Genomic DNA, 20,267 nt, shown 5'->3' with positions numbered 1-20,267 from the left:
AGATAGGGCAGTTAAGCGCTTTCGACATTCAACCTTTATGTGCCCAAACTTGTGGCAATAGTTGTATTGAATGTGTTTCTTCTGGGAGCCTTTTGAATTTGGAGCAAAGAATGTCTGCTGATGGTACTTTGGATAATGCTCCAAAACTTTGTAGATGAGCATAATGCTCCAAAAAAAATCACAAAAAGCCATGATTTTTAAGGTGAAAAATCAATCAAAACTCAACATGATTTTTGTGGTGAAAAATCAATCAAAACCCAACATGATTTTTGAGGTGAAAAAAAAATCAAAACCCAACATAACTTTTGAGGTGCAAAATCAATCAAAACCCAACATGGTTTTTGTGGTGAAAAATCAATCAAAATCCAACATGATTTTTGAGGTGGAAAATCAATGAAAACCCAACATTATAAAGATTTGTTTTTTTATAGGAAAAATGATAGAACCCAAGAGATAATTTTGTTGGAAATATTTACAAAGCCACAAAGGAATCCCATACAACTTTGTGAATTACAAAATCAAAAATTTTAAAGGGCGAATTTATAGAAACCCATAAGAAATTTTTTTAGGGGAAAAAATATGAAAACCCATTAGAATTTTTTTTTGAGGAAAAAGTTTATGAAAACCCACAAGAATTTTTAAGGGAGGTAAAACACAAGACTTTGAATGGTAAGGCAACATATGCAAACAACACGCAAGTAGATGCAACCCTCACAAAGTAGAGCCAGAAAATTGAAGGGTGACTCAAAAGAGAACTCGAAAAACCCAGAAAGAATATTTTGATGGTTTCTAGCTCAATTGGCTCAAAAATTGTGGCACAAAAATCAAGGCACCCAAAAAAAAAGATGACAACCCAATTGAGATCTCCAAAAACCCATCAAGAATTTGTAAAATATGAAGTAAAATTGATCTGATACATAAAATTAGGGTTTTGAACAGAAACGACCCTATTGAAAAAAACCACAAAAAATGGTGGAAATGTGCAAAAAAAAAAGACGAATCTAGATAGAAATGGGTTGCAGAACTGAACCCGGATTCAAATGTCTCAGAACGGAAATCCTAGTTGAATTATAGAGAGTTGGAAGAAAATATGCATGTAAATAATTACGAAAATAAAAGACAGATAATTTCAACGAAGAAATTATAATTATTTTCGAAAAAATTTAGAGTATTGGCTCTGATACCATATTACTAAGTAATTGGAAAATATTTGCTTGTTATTAATAGTAATCAAGAGATCAATTTATACCAGAGATTGAACAATGTTTCCTTAAGAAACAATCGTAAAGAAATAAAAACATTCTATTCTAGAAACAAAAAACTAAATATTAGAAACATTGTAATATTTATAGAAGATTGCAATAGATAACCATTAGATACTAAACAAAGATAATAGAAACTATCTATTATCGTAATATTTCCTTCTCCCGAAGATGACAAAAGAGGTAGGCCTTATCCTCTTTGTCGATCTGGTGATCGACCTGTATGTGTAGCTCATGAGAGCCAAGTCTAAAAGACCCCAAAGACATGCAGTGGACATGAGTTGAATGCCTAGTGACGTACCAAGGGCACACAATATTCCCGTTCTGGATATCCATGTAGTACTCGACATGGAAGGTCATCCTCAAGAGGAGTCTCCTTGGAGGGTTACTCCTTATCGTGATAATATACTACTGTAGATGTTGAGCCTTGTGTGCTTGTTCAACTCTTGCTGAGAGGGAAGGAGGTGAACAGGGGCATCTAGGGAAAACTGAAAGGGAGGAAGGCGATCCATCACAATCATAATTGAGATGAGAAGAGAAGATGCTTGGGCGAACTAATAGCGAACCCCACTAGTAGGATCAGAGATTGCCACCGCCTCAGAGGAGCAATAAGCTACGTAAGAATACATGTAACGAACCTTAATAGAGTTAGTGAAGCTCCAAAGCTGATGGAGAAACCAAACAAAATCAAATCAAAGATGGTCCCAAGTATGAAAGAATGAACCCCAAACTCAACCAAGATGATATCATGGGGGTTGGTCTAGTGACATCAGATAATTTGTCGAAGGAGTATCTAGGCTCTCTCAACTAAAGCCCAATCAGAAGCCAAGAGAGAAGCCCCCCACACATTTGAGTCATAGAGGATAGTTGGTTTGACCAAGGATTCTAGGAGGGACATCTTTGTTGTGGTATCTTGAAAGTGATGTCTACAGCGCTGTCTGTCAAGCATAGCCAGGGAAATGAGCCCCTTGTTAGGCCAAGGCTACATTGTAGGTTTTAAGTTGAAGCAAGGCCTAGAGAACTTAACCCCCTAGTAAGTGTAGATGAGATCTCAACTTCCACATCTTGAAAGTGGAAATGGAGATGAGGTTTTTGCTGTGCTCATTGCTAACTACAACAAGTCACAAAAGGAGGCCAACTTGTATAGGAGTCACTGGAGCCCCTCATGGGAGGAGGGCAAAAGAACCACATTGTTACAAATGACAGAATGAAGATCAAAACCTAGTGCAAATGACACCCATTGCAGAGGAAAGTTTCAAGCTCATCAATATAGATACCAAAGAATGTAGGGGAGAGAGGACATCCCTGCTTCACTTTGATGGTGCTTTGGATAGGATTGGAAAGACCTAAAGAGTCTTGAACCTACATACAATGTCCTCATGAAACCTCATGATAGCTGTCAAGAGAGTCTTTGAAATCCTAATGTCCCTAGGCCTCTGGAGAAGAGTTGTCCAAGGAACAAAATTAGAAGCTTTGCGAAATTCAACAGAGCAACAAGCAACCTTGGCCGAGTAGTGTCGTGCCTCAATGATAGTCCTTAGGGTTAGAATATGGTCCATGGTCTGAAAATCTATACAAATCGTCTTGCCCTCTAGCTCAACAATGTCATCGATTAAGCTCTTTGAATAAAATAGTGTTCAACACACTGGCAGAAAGTTTGGAGAATGTGTCTGAAGTTATTAGGATCATAAATTGACCAGGTCTTATTGATCAAATAAATAATGTGACGTGACTAGGATTCAAGAAAACCAGTGCAAAACCACTTCATTAGAGTACCATGAGAAAGGACCACAAAATAGTTTTATCAAGCTTGAAGAGCTCCGCTTGGAATCCTTCCTCATTTGTTGTCCTACAACCATTCATGTATCTGATGGCCTTGCTAATGTTAGGATAGGTGAAAAGATGACAATGAGGTGAGAGGGGTGAGGTGGAGGGGACGTTGGTCAGGGATATCATAGAGGATGGAGGTGTGGGAAACAAGGGAGCTGTGATCCAAGGAGGAGGAGGATGTGGGGCCATGGAACATGGTGTGCTAGAAGAGCTTTAGAGACTGTATGAGGGAGGCAAAAGGGGAAGCAGATTGTCTTGTAAAAAAGGTCCACTTCTTGTTGTGAAGAAAGTAGTAGTAAGTAATCCTCAATTGAAGAAATGAGGAGGAAAGAGTGGAAAAGGCCATGCTAATCGAGTAGTAAAAGAATTTGCGATCCTCATCAAACCATTGATTCATGGGGAATGTATTCCTGCACTTGGGGCTATGAGAAAAGGAGGAGGTGTAGTGGGAAATGGAGAGCAGGGTAGACTTCCACAAAGAAGTTGCTTACAACTCAAACATGGAGGGAACATCCCTTGAATTGGTGAAAGAGACCTAGGGAAGAAGACATCTAAGATGGAGGACAAAGAGGTCACGATCACTCTTGGAGAAGCAAAAAGAGGTATAAGTGGGGGTGGGGGTGGTCAACTTTGGGGGTTGGGGGGAGGAGGAGCAGGGGAGCGGTGGGGAGGGGAGATGTTGAGGGTAAGGCTAAGGAGGGCGTGGTCAGCCAAGGGCATGTAGGAGATGGTGAAGTGGCTAGTGGAGGGGATGAGAGAAACACTAGAGAGAGCATAATCAACAACATAACACCGTCATAGTGAGGCCATCAGGTGAAAGTATCAGACCTAAGAAAGCAGGAAAACCCGTTTAGAACCACCAAGTTCGAAGTAAGACATGGCAATTGTACCTAGTTAGCGGTACCTAATTGTCATCATAAAAGTATAGTAAGCCCAAGGTCTCGTGGGTTGATTCAATTGCACAAACTAGGTCGGACCCACAATTGTAGAGGGGCGTTTGAAGGTCTCTGGTCTGAGAATTCAAGTCCCCTAAGATATGATGTAATCCATTGCCAAAAATCTTGTAATACACTCATGCAAGTCCTCACAAGGGTCACCATACTGTGTGTTATGGACAACATTGCACGAGGAGGCTGGAGGAAAATAGCACACAACAATGAAAATATCCTTGAACTGAGATGTTGTCCGACTGATACAGATCCTCAAGAATTTCGCAAAATTGTTAGAATGAACCATGAAAATCGTGCTGAAGAGGCGGTTCGTACCAGACAAGCAACACCACTTGATCCTTTGACCCTGCTAGAACACCCGACCTTGTCTTTAAAAAAAGACAACCCATGGTAACTAAAGATGCCTACCATTGTAACTACATTGTACATTATTGTGCTTATAAGTATTATAATTCATGAGAATGTCATGATATTGTGAGATAGTGATCCTTTGTAGGAATTGGTTTGATCAGAATTTAATTGGAATCAAACACATGAAAGTTTGGCATATCCCACTTGAATGTATAGTCCTTTATATTTTTACTTCCTGAATTTTAACCTTTTTGTAATTCTGTAACCAGGCAGATTGCCATGCTGCAGTTTCGTTTTCATTACTGTTAAGACTGAAAAGACACATGAAAATTGTGTATGGACTGTCGGATGCTCGCTGTCAGGTAAGTTGCATTTGATTTGTCTATCTTCTTAGCGATTTCTCAATTGAGTAATTTTGTTTGTGGATAATAACAAATGCAGTTTGTTGTCTATAGTTTTTGATAAAATGACCATTGAAATAATTTGGATTATTTCCTCTGATGGAACATAATATCAAGTCTATTTTCCATTATTGAACAACTGTAGACATTTTCTTCTACTGAGGCCATTAAGATGGGGGATGTTTTGGCAAAACAAAATACACCATTTAGTACTGAGGGCATTCCTATTGCTTCCCCTGTGACTGTACAACAAGTGCTTGAACAATATCAGGTGAGTCTTACCAATTATTCTTTTCTATTTTGTTTTGAAGAGATTCCTATAATACAATTATCTGCTATTAGTAGCTGTGAATTGTTACTTTTATGGGGTGTTTTGGTCTGCCACATCCAGTATTTGTTGAGAAATTGATTTATTTCTATTGGATTGAGGCCTCAGTAATAGAAGCTTTAAACCATTCAATTGATGTGAAGGCCTTCTCTATGCTGAATATACTATGAAAATGATAGAATTTGTTCTTGTTAAAACATAGTTGTTGAATTTATGAATTGATAAATAAGAGAGGGAGATCTGTTTTTTCTATTCTCTTGGCTCAAATCATTGCTATTTGTCATGAAAGTTACACTATTTGTTTCCATTATGTCAAGGTATGAACCATATCAATCTTATCTTTCAATTAAAAATATGCCATAAATGCAATAGAATGCCTTTATGGAAGTATGGTTCTTGAACATGGAATTTGACAAGCAAGAATTGATGCTTACAATCGTTCTATGCGCTTAGCTCCAATTACATTTACGTAGTTGTTGAGAAATTGAAATGATTTTTTTTCATTAGTATCAGGATATTATGGCACAAAGCTTTGCACTCACTTGAAGGGTGTATCTCATCTGAATGTAACATAAAAAAATGTAGAATACAAAATATTTTGTTGTGAAAGTGGAGATGTTGATTTTGTGTATTTGAAAATGATAATTGGAGCTGCTTTGGAGTTTTCCTCTAACGAAGAATTGGTGCAAGTTATGATATTAAGGTATTTCATTGTTATAGGTTGTTGAACAAGTTCTACATATTTTAGATGGCATTTGAAGTGCAATTTGCCACTTGCTTCACTTATAGATGTTGTAAAAATAATAGCCATGTTCATAATAAAAAAATTAATTTTTTTTTTCAAAGAAACAGGGTAAATGCTCTAACTTAAAATAATTCTGTAAAAATAGAGAGCATAAAAACTTATATAATTGTTCCTCAGAAAATGCTGAACCCTGGCTACAAATATGACCCTTGATACAAAATTTAAATTCTAGTATATCATCGCACAAAGTAAATTTAGTTTCATCATGAAGTTTATAGTGTTGAAGTCATAAATCAAGCTGTAGCATCTCATATCCGTAGAAACACAAGCAGGGAAAGCTGGGTGAGTGGCAGGCAAATTGTTTGAAAAAATAAAATCAATTATGGAAATTAAAAGTAAAAAGGAAAAGAAAAAGAAGTTAGTTAAGGTTGTAGAGAACGGGAGGTCGATATTAATCCACTTTCATAAAATTTAATTTCCCTTTTGTGGGTGTGCCTAATTTTGTATAACTTAACAAATTCAATGATACAATTTATTTACAAGACTATTCTTTCACTAAATTTCACAATAGCAATTGAGTTTAGGAAGTAATCAATTAACATCAAACAAAATGATAATGAAGATTCCTATTGTAAGCATGCACACTATAGCTTTATCCTAATAAAACAACCATATTGGAAACTTGAGAGAAAAGCACAATAATTACCATGAGGCCATTCTCAACAGCTCCAAGAGTGCCAAACAGCCAACCAAGTGAATCCTACCTTTTGGCCTGCAAGCAATCCAACCCAATTGGGTCTACTAATTGCGGTGAACCCATATTACTGTATGCCCCTAGTATGTTCCTTTCCAATTCCTAATATGATTGCTTTACAGAAATCAAATGAATAATTACTAATCCTAAGATGTCTTGATGGATTGGCAAGTTAATTAAAATAGATAAATGTGTTCTTTACTAATTTCACAAACTAATAAATATTGGATTGAAATGTGTGGCATGCCAGCTACTGCAGAAATATAAAGTTACCTGTATCTCACTGCTTTATAATTTCAGATTATTATTGCTTAATAATCCCAACTTCTTACTGCCTTCTTATTTAGATTTTCTCTATTTCTTGTTTTATACTCAGAATTAAATTTCCTTATTCAATTCCTTCTCCCAATGTATTTGTTCTCTGCTTAATTTCTTCTTGTGAGAAGGGATGCACCTTTTCATTGCGCTATTGCCTTACAAAAGTTACAACCCTTCCTCACTAGGAGAATAATAGTTTTGTTAAATCCCTATAACTGTAGGAAATTACTGCCTTAGATAAATTCTTTTATTTATGACTTTCCTAGACTATAGATTGCTAGCATCTTTCATCCTAAGTTATAATTTCAAGCGCTTCACCGTGATTTAGTATAGACCGCGATTTGTCCTAATTGTGGTGATATAACTTTGATCAGGGACTGCGATCATGGTAGCTCCTTTTGTTGATGCCTGATACTTTGGTATCCATTATGACCTATAAACTGATAATTACTGCTCTTAGTATCTCTTTGTCCAGGATAACAACGATGATCTGAAGTTAATAATACTACGATTTGTCTAGCAGGGTGGGGACATGACGGTCTGCTTTTCCCAAGATTGCTTTTCTATAAGAAAATATTAAATTTGGGTGATTAAGCTGATAATTGAAAGATGGCTTTATCTTTGCAACTTCCTAATTTCCTTCTTATGAAAATCTATTGCACAATTCACTTCCATCCGCTACTCTGATATTATCACAAGTATAGCTTAAGAAAGGTATTGACAATTTGCAAGGTTAGTAATTTTAAAGCAAGTTTTCTCTCATCTTCTTTTCTCATCACTTGTAAGTGTAAAAGACTGATATGAATTAACCCAACGGTTGCACAATATTATTGATATCCTATGTCCATGACATTTACAGGACTAGGATGAAGGGACAGTGGTAGACAAATTCATATATACATGGGTACACCTACCCACACCCTGAGGATGTGTACTCAAGTACTGGGTATTTGGGGGAGAGCATCATAGCTAACGACCTTGATTAAGAACTATGATATTTGTTTTGGTTTTTTGTTTGCGTATCAGCTTGTTTTTTATCAAGTTTAACTCAATACGTAATCACTTTCAAACTTTGATACAGTACTGACTAATAGTAAAACTTATCACTGTTCAAGTCAGAAGTTTATCATTTGCAATATGTCATTGGTATATGATTTATGATCTTCTTTTGCATGTTTAAAGTCTGCCTCTCTGTTATGCAGCTAAACATATAGCATATATTATTATTACAAACATATAGCAAATCTGAGAAAACAATACATTACATCTGCAAACTTAAATCATTGTTTTTTTTTGAAAAACCTTTGTTATGACTCATATTTCAGTTTTTCTATAAATATTAAATTGATGTACACAAGTACCTCTGTCCCCTATTTTGAAAATTAGGGGTACCTGTACCTGTTAACGTACCCGTACTCCAAATATCCAAGTGCCCCTGTCTCCGTGCAACCTTGATACACACACACACACATACACACACAATAGAGAGGAGGGGAAGATAGAGGTCAATAACTGATAACAACAATATCAGTATGTAAATAAATCATGAGAACAGTAGTTTAACTGCAAAACAAATTTCATTAAAGCTTTAGAACACTAGTCTCAAGCTTGTATCTAGAAGTCTTAATCATCATTAGAATCTTCCTTGCCATGATTTTGTTCTTTCTCCATAATGCTTTCTCAGTACCATCAGAAGGTTCAGCTACATCAGAATTCACGTAGTCAAGAAGATCATTCTCATCAAGGGAAATTAGGATTCTGAATTTCTATGAAGAGAAATTGGAAGATCCATCCAACCTGTCTTCAACTTTTAGTCAATTCACCATTTATAGGATGCTGAAACAAGAAAACTTGAAGAAGAGCAAAGAGTAATTCAAAATAAAAAAATTCTGGTTCTGGATTGTTTCCTTAGACCTGTTCTGATACCATGTTAAATGTTGAACTTAAACTCATAAGTATGCAATAAACTGAATCTGAAAATACAAAAGGACAATGAACACCAAAACTTATCCTAGGAAAACGCTTCACTTGAGTGTGAAAAATCAGCCCACAATATATTGATCCTTCATTGAGTTCTCAACCAAATACAATGATCTTCTGCTTATGATTGAAAACTCTAAGCAGCCAATGAATAAGCTTTTAGTTACCTTTTACAGAGATTGTTTGGTTTGTAGTTTTATATAACAGAATAAAACAAAAACTATAAGTATCTCACAAATACCTTTTGATACAGGAAAGTCTTTTAAAATACATATCACTCATATATATGATCGAATGAACAACAAGCGCTCTTTGTGAGCTTGAGTCCCTGCCTTCTGCCTTTTGGGGGTATCATCTTAGTATGTTTATGTGGAAGCTTAGTGTTGCAAGATTTCAAGACGACTTTGTGCCTTTGTTTTTCTTCTTTTCCTCTCCCTCTTACATTTATAATTTCAAAGTAACATTAATGTCTATAAGTGATATTTAATATATGTCAAGAAGTCAGAAGAGAATTGTAATATATATCAAGTGGTTATAGAGATTAAAATTTATGAAATATTGGTAAGTTTTATATTATTTATATTTATATTTAATTAGCAAACTTAAAAAGTCTGAGATATTATTTAAGTTGTAGTTGACAACAGCACAATTTAAAAAATCTTATAATTTTCACTAAGAATTTATCTCAATGTTTTTTCTAGTGTAATAGTTTTAAAATTCTCTTAGAATTTTAAAACTTCAGAAATTAAAGAATTCTTATGTTTAAAATTCTATTAAAATAATAATTGACAATATAAATGATTCTAAATTTTTTAATTTTCACTTTTTGTATCATTATTTTTTGGAAAGAAAATTATAATTGTATTTTGTTTTAAAGTTTAAAATAGCCTCAAATATAAATATTTTTGTAATTAACTTTTTTCCTTTCATTTATAATTTTAGTTTTTAATTTTTTATTTAAACTTAAATTGTATAAAAGCATTTTACCTATTGTTAAAAAATTTAAAATAGAGAAACAACATAAAAAAAATTCCTTCTGCTTGGTGAATTTGATTGTTAAAAGTAATGCATCTGAAATGTGCATTAACATTTAATGAGTCGTGGGGGTTCTGCTAAAGTGATCTCTGTCATTTATATTTATAACAATTAAAACAAATCAAGCTTCAAACGCGTGGACTACCCACATTCGTTACACATAAAGCAACTCTATGATTTTCACCATGCCAACGATTATTTAATTTGAAATAGCTTAAGAAAGATCCTTTTAAATACATCAACTAAATTTAGATGTGCGTAACAAATGAAAACAAAAAACATTGAATTCATGACTTAATGAATTTTAAATTTCATTTGCTAAAATCTAGTCTACATTAGGCAAGGTTAAATAAAATGACTTGTATAGTGACACATAATTTCTTAGTAGCCTTAATTGCTATCTATAACCACATTTTATTGTGGCCGAATTTCATCATGACATTTCCCAGAAAATGAGTGAAGAAATGCTTCTTTAATAAATAAATAAAATAAATAAATAGAAGATTAGCGAGTTCTAATATTGTCTAGATAGAGTGTTGAAAACTGACCTGACCACAATGGTAATGAGTTTTACTTTTAAACAAACTAATTTTTATTAACAATGTTGTGCCAAACTGTTGTGGTGGGCCGTGCATACTCATTTCCGCACTCAATGGATTGAATCCTCACCCTACACGTTTAGTTTGATCCTTTTCACGCAAAGACCGATGAAAGGGCATTACCGCTTCAGTCTGACCTACGATTTTGTTGCATAGAGAGCTCTTGAATTGTTAAGACATTTGGTAGAGGACAAATTATTTTTGCACTGCATCTGTTGGAGAATTTGTTGCTGTTTATGTAGAGGCTCTCTCAAGCTGTTGGAGGGGGAAGTTGTTGGAGCCCCTGAACCTACACACACAACAATAAGGAAATTGAAAATCACTAGTCTTCATTAATAGAGAAATTGCACACACGAGATGCTAATTCCATGGGGTTATAAAAACATGCAAGAATGGGAATTTTGTTTTCAAATACCATGTTCTTTAAGAGAACCATTTCAGATAGAATAGAATATAAATTAGTAATCCCTAATTAAATTACCGGGACAAAGAACACACCGCTTTTATTGAAACTGGAAGCACCAAGATTTCAGTCCTATGAAATTTTCCTGCTTTTCAATTGTAACAGCTACTCAAGAAATGAAACCGTAGTCCCAGATTTCAGAAACCCAACTTGAAAGTTCCTGCAATTCCATGCAATGCAATAGCCGAAGCTCACACAACTCTGTCATGGTTGTCATGTCTTTTGGAAGTCGTTCCAGCTTTGTCATCCTTAACCAGACAATTTGCATCAATTAGGTGGTACTTGATTGAAAGTAAACCCTCAACAATGAACAATTCCAACAGATTCTCAACATCTATGTCTTCAGCTTGGGGAAATCCAGCACAGGAAAAGGAGCAGAGCTTAACGAATATAGACAGAGCTTCATACTGGTCATACAAGAGTTCAGGGGGTGAGCTAAACAGGGCTGATTTGGCATTCTAGAAGAATGGATTCTTGAACTTTGACAGAATATGAGACACTCCTTTGATCAGATACGATTTCGCCCCAGTGGCCCGAAATATGGCTCGCAAAATGTTTTTCATGCTCTTGCTTGGACAACGACTTGATTTCAAGAATGCACTCGACATTGGTGGTAATTAATATTTGCTTCTCAAAACATTGAATTTATTTCTCGTGCATTGCCCAAATGAGTGTAAGAGGTAGTGAATTGCTTTAATCCTCGCTACAGTTCACCATCGCTGAAATGGGGGTATTCCAGGAGCCCAGGCTCATGGTGATAGTTGAAGCAGTATCTTATAGTCTCCTTAACACATTAGGCATTGGATAAGTTTTTAATTGAGGGAAGCCATTTCTGGCATCTTGGACTTGGAACCCTATCTGGTATCCAAGAGCCGCAGCGATGCTTGAAAGCCTGTGTAATCCCACACCGATGTTGTCTTCCCATTTCATGATCAGTATGTAAGGCTGAAATGAGCGTTTGGAATAGTGGTAGAAGTGGCCTGTTTTATTTAGCTTGGAAAATAAAATGTTGATTTATCTGCGTCTACATGCAGAGTAGCCGGAAATCAGACTGTCCACCGATGGATAAACTGGAAGAGGACATGCCATATACTTCTAGAATTTAGAGGAAGTTTTCAGACGCTTGCCACTTTGTCTGGCTATATTGTCTGACAGACAATCACCCATGCTTCTAAATCCATCAGCACTGACAGTAATTAATGCATAATTATCTGTTCACTTTTTTTTTCCCCTATTTTTGGTTTAGAAAAATCAATTTTACTCCCAGCAAAATTGGTACTTACCAATAAGAATTCAAAAATTATTGTACAAAAATTGATTTAAAAAATATATCAATTTTAGACCTTAGAATGTAAGATTCACACATTGAAAAAATTAATAGGGGAGGTCTAATGAAAACATTAGTTCCCTGCCTATATATAAGCAGGGACTAATAAATTCACAATACTTTCTCCTATTGAAGCATGCATAAGAAATATGTATCATAGACACAAAAAAAATAAAATTAAAAAATTAAAAAAAACGCAGAACCAATTACCACATAGGTTGCTTTGCTAAATCTGTAGTTTCCCTCTTTCGTTGTTGTGTGTAACATGTACTCATAACACTCGATCCATAGAGACTCTGCTCTAATTGAATTGTCTCCAATGGAATGCAAAGCGATGGTCATTTAAGATCCCACCGATACCTTTAATTGTATCAACGGTAGATAATATTAATAAATTGTCTACATACCATCATGACAAATTCACAATGCCAAATCATCCTAAGATAACCATGTCATCATGTTCCAGCAGCAAAGAAGTTGAACATTATAAGAATAATATATGAAGAATAATTGATAACAATAGAATTGATCAACCATGGTGATGGCAGTCACATGTCAACTCTAGTTGGGTGGTAATGAATGAGGCATGCTGAATCACCTTCGATAGAATATAAGTCTACAGATGTGAAGTAAAGAACAAAACACTCACATGATAGCGTCTTCAATTAGAAAGAACATAGACCAGAACACATCATGCATATTGAATTAGATGAAGAACACTGAAGGATCACACACAATTATAGAGGATTTCTCTCACAACTACGTTCCAGCATTAGCATTTGTAGCCATAAAAAGATAGAGAAGATGGTCCCCTTCAGAATGATTCGCAACAAGAGAGTAGAGTCTGCCACAGACTCTTTCACTGACAGTCTAGAGATTGCAAACCCACTGACTAGAAATCATCTCAAAAACACCCAACCTGATGGTGGATGAATGAATGAATGAATGATAAGATAAAACCAAAAACATCTCCCCAAGAGAAAACCAATAAATCTGCCTGCTGCAATTTCTCCAAGTTGACCCCTATATGTGTCGATGTTTGAAGCTGCAAGAGATATCTTGATTACTTGCATGGTGCTCTTTCATATACATGTGTTTTGAAATATGGAAAGAGATGCAACATGTGAAGAAACATGCGTTTGGAAATATGAAGAGACTTCCAATTATGATATGAAAGTGTCTCTCAATTCAAGATATATATGATTGCTTTGTGTGATGAGTGTTGTATTCAGTTAGAAGCATTGTACTTAGACCTCTATTATTTAAATAGAAGAGATATTTTTTGTGTAGTTGGGTTCTTCCTTTCAAGTTGGAGGGTTTTCCCAGGATAACTAGTTGTGTCTTTCTGATTCTTATTGTTTTCATTTTGTTTATTGTTGTTTATCTTTATTTTTGGACAAAACATTAGCATGTTATTAGTGGGTTAGATAACAACAAATAAGGGAGTTTTTGTTGTTTATTAGTTTGTGTATCTGTTGCAGATTGCAATGAATATTTTGTAGGCAATCTGTATGTGTTTAATTCTGTAGCAGGGATATAGATCATTAACCTCTGGCAATGCCCGGTTCACATTCATTAGTGGTACTTTTGGTTCCTGTTATTTTTCTGAGCAAACTTTGATGGTTCGTTTTCGTTGTGCGCCTTGTACTCTGTTGAGGATTCTCTCAATTTTGGCTCTGTTTCAGCGTATTAACATCTCTTGGCTCATGGAAAGTTCATCTCTTGGTGCATATCCTCTTTTTCTGTTCTGCGACTATCTTTGGTTCATACTCCTTGCTATGCCGTCTATCCACATGGACTTAATTGCTGACGGGGAGTTCATTCAAGATGGTTTCTTTACTCTTGTCAGTTTTGTCATCAATTCTCTTCCTCACATTGTCTTTGGGTACTCAACCACTCACATATGACGCTTGCTGTTGTGCCTTTTCATATTGGAGGTTCCCATGTGGTGTGTCATATCAATACGCAGATAAGCTTTTTTGTATTCGAACTGAGAATCAGAGATGGGACCGTCTATCCTTTCTTCTTTCCATCTGATCCGGTCCTCCATCTTGTGTTTTCTTATGATGAACTGATTGTCTTCTTATTTGATAGTGTCATTAGCCTGTGTCATCTGAGACATGTTTCGTCATTCAAATATATATCTTTTTTGATGGTAAAGTGAGGTAACCTGATTTTATTGACTAAGATGTAAATGGCACCACTTCCATTTTATCGGTTTGGCCTTAATTGATTTTCTTGTAGTCAATATTCCCTTGGTATGACTGGCTGATTTTAAGTATGACAGCTATTTAACCTACATGGGTATCTCTTTATACTTGGATAGCAGCTATTGCTTTTCCTTATCGATTCCTCTTGATACTTCTCCATTTGTGTGTATATCAACTCTTTCCTCAACTTCTTGTTAACGGCGATGTTGATAATTTTGGCTAGGTAATATTTATACAAGGCATTGATGATAAGTTTTTCCTCATACCAATCACTGTTATGAATCATAAGGTATCATTGGATCTCACAATATAATGATTATTCACTAATCACTGCCTTCTAAATGGTTCAATATTACTATGCGTAGCTGATTTCATCACCTATGAGATTTTTGTATTCACTCTTATTTTATTTTGTGGAGTTATGTGTCATTATCTTTGCTGACTTGTTTGTCTAACTAGCGACTATCACTGCCATGTGTATTGAAGTCACTTTAATTGATGATGTGATATCAATATGTTTTATTCCTAACAATAATCTTCGCTTGTCTCCATGATTTTGTTTTCTTAATGTATTTTCTTATTAACTTTCATTTGTTCATTATATTGATGTTGATCATATTAGCATCTTACTTTGGTTGTCTTCTTTCTGAAAGGGGACTGCAAACCTAGTTGTATGCATCAATGAACAATGATGGTGGTACTAACTCCATTTTCTCGTGTATAATACCTCAGTGAACGACCTTTTCTTTAGATTGTTGGCTGGCTGATTATTTAGGTTGACTAGTAACTCCTTGAGGCTACATTTGTAAGCTTGTACATTATTATGCTTACCCTATTACTATCGTAGATTTCAGCTGCAATTATATTACCATCTCGCAACAATTTCTCTACTTCCAATGCCTTCTGCAAACCTTTGCAGGAGTGGGTGGATTTATCATCCTACTCCTTGAAGCAATCGATAGCTATTCCTTGTAATGTGGCACGAAATGCTCTTAGCCAGTAATCTTTGTTGATTATTGTTGTCGAAATTGCCTTGACATGCTTTGTAGTGTTGTACTATGTCCTCTAATCAATTCCTTGTAAACTTGGGGAGTTTCTGCTTGTCAACCTACAAACCTGCCCGGGGAATCATGATATTTTTATGTTGGTACGTACCTTGTGCTTTGGATTTGGTTTGCCTATGTTTTTCCCTCGATGTTCTGATGCTTCATTTGCAATTGCGACCACATGCACTTCCTCTACACATCCCCACCCTTAGCATCCCTTGCACCTCAGTTACCTTCCTCTTCATTCCGAGGCTGTCTTCACCCTAGAGTGTTTGGCTTATTGCCCCATCTTTGGTTCCTCCTATATGGACAATTCTTCAATAGTGTGTGTTACTTTCCAGTATCACTGCACACTCAGTCCTAGGGATTCCTTCTTTGTTTGCTTAATCTGATACTGATTGCACCATGTATTGCCTCCTTGATTGACAAAATATTTTTACAATTTGTCAAGGAGTGGTAGGTATTTACCAATTTCTACCTGTACACGTTGTGTCTGCCTGTACTTGATGAGATTCTCTCGTCCTCTTACCACAGTTCTGACTCGTCCTCTTACCACAGTTCTGACTAACATTGCAACTTATGCTGCAACTAACTTTGCAACTTATGCTCCTCGATGGACTTAGGGTTTCCACTTTGGCAATTCTTCTCATTTGTAGTAGGTCATGTTGTTCTTTGAATAGAAGGGATCTTCTTACTAATACTTTTGTGGTTTCCTGACCGCTTTATGGATTTTGCCTTTGTTTGGTTGTACAAGCACTAATTTATGGAGGTACATCTTCTGGCAGTGTCATGCTCTTTCTTGCTCTGATTTTGTTCTTTGTATCACTGCAGTATTTGTTGTCCTTTTTTCTTGCAGCTCCTTTCCTCTTGAAGGTCACAAAGGTTAATGAAGTAATGTACACGCAACCTTGGTAACCTTTGAAGGAGATAATCAGCTACATCATTTACTGTTAAATTATCTTGGGTGATGCTTTTGCGGACATCTCATTGGAGAGCCTCCTTTTGAAGATAATAGTTTACATACGCTTCTCACAAGTACATCAAGACCTATGTCAGTTCTTTTGTTGTCTACTCCTCTTAGGTTTCAGTTAGTTCTAGTATATCTATGGATCGGTCCATTACACCACCATCTTTTCGATCAATGACTTGTATATCCAAGTCATTTTGGCAATGACATCAAACGTTTACTCCAATATTGAACATTGAGCAGCAAACACAAATGTGGGTTTCATAAATGTAGAGTATCTATTCCATTACAATGATATTTAACAAGTACATTCAACTTAGAGATAGAGATACCTTGTCAACAACCAACAATAGATAAATAATGTATTGGGTTGGTTAAGACTACCTACTGCTGATAACTGCCAACTATCAACTTTACATGGTCGAGATCTAATCTCTCATTATGAAATAAAAAATAAATTATTTAGCAAACTATTAACTACACTTTTGTCAACTACAGTTTTCTTAGACATCAAATGATGATTAATCATGCATAGTTTAAATCAGAATAATTCCAATGTCTAGTCCAGGGTAATTAATTAAAACCCAGACCATAGCCAAGGTAATACATATTCATGCAACTGTAGTTCCTGACATAACCAAGACAATTTTGAGCTCCTATCCTTTACTAGTGAAACTAATATTTCTAATATCACTTTTGGCAAATTACAATAGTGTTTGTCAACCAGCAACTCTTAATAGTCCTAACAGTGGAGGTTTTATTTTTCAACATTAACTTGATGAGGTAGGGGTATCATGGAGGTTTCTAGATATAATTCTGTACAAGATTCTCTCAAAGCATCATATCCTCTTACTCCCAACATGCATGTAAATACTTTGCATAATTGGAAATGGCAACATTCTAGGATACCTACCTTATCTTAACATGTTATTTGTTATAATTACTGAATATAGGGGAAAATTCATGTATGGAGGTGCCAAGAAATTTACCATGCAAAAAGAAGAAATGACAGTAATTGAACTATGTCAAGGCTGTAGGTTAGGGTTCTCTACTGTTGTCTCCTTGGGGTGCAAGCTCTCTTGAAAAAAATAAAAAGTTTTACCGAAGAATCTAAGATCAATATTTTATAATAATAAAAAGAACTTGATAGGATGCTTAAAAGGATGATATTATAATAAGCACAACTTACAAGATAGAACTGCAGTTTATATCATTATGCTATATGTTAGTCTTGGTTGTTCTAGATTGGGGGCGTTTAAATTAAAATTTTTAATTGAACTTTGTATGTGGTGGAATGGGATTGACCCTTGTTAGTTTGGGTTGCCATTTCTCTTTCTAGAAAAATGATTTACCTCCCAAAATTCCTAATAGAATGACAATGAGCTAGTTTGATTTTCCTCTGGAAGTACAGCATTCTAGATTTGATGTTTTATTGTACAAATGCTTAATTATTTCTTCAACAGGTTCTTAAAAGGTCACTGGAAGAAGATTCTTTTGATTATTCTTCTCCAGCCAATGTATCTAGGAAAAGGCCTCGGACCGTGGCACTTGAGGTTGCTAAAGTTACAGGAGATCTTCAATTAGGTCATATACAATCAAAAAGCCCTAGAAGAAGGAATTTATTTGCTTCACCTAAGAGTGACAAAGGTGAGATTAGTGAGGGCAACAGCGAAGACGAGTATCAACCACAGCATAAGCAGAGGCGGACTGATAAAAATGTGCCACCAAAATCCAGAAGGAAAATTTTGTAAATAGTAAGAAATGTTCAACTGCTTGCTACCAAAGAATCATTTGGCAAGTGCTACATATTCGTTTTGGCTAATACAAGCTATTGTATTTACTATTTGTTGTAAACCATGTAAAATCTTTGATCCACAAAATCCTGTAAATGTTTGGCAAGCGAACATCTTCACATGTGGATCTTCAGGCAATTTATGTACATCATCTGTTAACTATGCAAGAGTTCATTTCATTTTTTGTATTTTTATCTCTCTCTAGTTTGCAGATTTCATTCTTTGAAACAAATTATATTGAGGTAAAGATATCAGAGAACACAAGTAGATATGCTATGAAGTCCGTCAGAGCTTGTATGGAAAGACTCCGTAATTTTCTCATGTTGATTAACTATGTGGAATGATCCACATTTCGAAATCATTAAGCTGTATTGGTTGGTTCAAGACAGTTGTAAATAAGAAGCATCTCCGGATAAAAAATAGACTCCCTCATTGACTCAAAATTGAGTTACAATTCAGGGTGTTTGAATGTGGGAAATGTCCCTCCAAATTTGCAATGTGTAAGTTGTTGGTGTAGAACGAACTCAGCTGTAAGCTAAGAAAATCTTCTAGAAATGATGTAACTTTGAGGTGAAATTGTATAAATGATATTATTATTTCCATTTATTTTGCCGTCGTCTTTGAAATTAAATACTACAAATTGTGGAAACCATATGTTTGTCGTTTTCTTTGAAATAAAAGGCTATTCTAAGGTTTTGCGGATCAGGAAACATCTTGTCTAGTACATATTTTCCCTTCTTAAACATTTTAATGTAAATTCTTTCTACGCAGCAAAAGTGTTGTTTATCTTAGATATATATGTTTTCCTTTCCTCGTATACTTGAAAGCTAGTCACCGTGTAGTCTGAATTTTTTTTATTTTTTTGTTATTTCAAACAAAGGCATATGGCAGCTGCATGTACACAGTTGTGCTCTCCTTAAATAAGTAATCAAGAATGATTACATTGCAACTGTCACAATGTAATGCCTATCCTTAGTTGACTTTTCATTTCGTATTGCCGAATTCTTTTAGGTTAGATTTATGATTACGTTTTATGATTAGTGGTACTTGGTTATCGGATTTGATTAGAAGTTATTTTATATTCAGTTGATATATTTGATGAGCTACTTGATATTCAGTAATTTCGTGTGTTCATGATTATTTCGATGATGATATATGTATGTTCATTTAGTGATTTTTAGTTATCTCATAGTAGATGAATTGTTTATATGCAGTTTTATGGTTACTTATCCCATACTTGCATGTGTATGGTGTACTTTATTTATTTATTTTATGATTGACATTCCTGATGTAGTTGAGGGAGGGAGTCCTAGTCACTTGGTAGTCAGGATCTACATGATGCACTATTTCTTACCATTGCTTGTTTGGTTTAGAATATGAGTATGTACATGTGTGGATTTTATGCAGATTGTAAGTCCTAGGTATTGACTTCTTTGAATTGCCAAGATGAGCGTACTTTATAGCAGTATCTCAATGGTATAAGAGGGGAGGTAATTTTTGAGACCAAATCCTAACCTAAGCCAATTGTGCTAAAAAGTAAAACAAGTATTTGAGTTGTTTACCTGCCTGAATTCGTCAATTGATATGAATTCATAATTTTGATCTTAAAGTTTGATTATGTTTTTTGTCTTATTTAGTCTTGTGGGTCTGTTGTGATTTCTGTTATAATTAAATCAAGTTAAAAGATATTTTAATGATTTAATTTAATATAAATTTTATAAATAAAAGAATTAAATTAAAAGATTTATTTAGGTCTAAATTTTGGTGTAATTATACTAATTTAATTTAATAATTATTATTTAAGAGTTTTATTTTAATAAACTCTAAATAATGTAATTAGTTAGATTAATAAATATTTGTTTTAAAAAAAAGTCTCGGGATTTAATAAAAGAAAAAGAAATCAATTTA

At 35.0% G+C, this 20,267-nt stretch overlaps 1 protein-coding gene across 3 annotated transcripts in view; it reads left to right on the top strand.

Annotated features, from left to right (window-relative positions):
- LOC149574878 (sister chromatid cohesion protein SCC2-like) overlaps positions 1–18,965 on the top strand; it is a 210,077-nt gene extending 191,112 nt beyond the window's left edge. For all 3 annotated transcript variants that reach the window (XM_089814728.1, XM_089814727.1, XM_089814729.1), the window contains 3 exons: positions 4,663–4,755; positions 4,940–5,065; positions 18,030–18,965. In XM_089814728.1, coding sequence (XP_089670854.1) covers positions 4,663–4,755; positions 4,940–5,065; positions 18,030–18,317 — 507 coding nt within the window. In that variant the 3' untranslated portion in view covers positions 18,318–18,965. The remainder of the gene's footprint in view (positions 1–4,662; positions 4,756–4,939; positions 5,066–18,029) is intronic.
- Positions 18,966–20,267: the final 1,302 nt, after the last annotated feature.

The sequence above is a fragment of the Cupressus sempervirens genome, chromosome 2, assembly GCF_028749045.1.
Source record: "Cupressus sempervirens isolate cs-2001-9-10 chromosome 2, ASM2874904v1, whole genome shotgun sequence".
Classification (NCBI taxonomy): Eukaryota; Viridiplantae; Streptophyta; class Pinopsida; order Cupressales; family Cupressaceae; genus Cupressus; species Cupressus sempervirens.
This window is presented reverse-complemented; position numbering and strand designations above follow the sequence as displayed.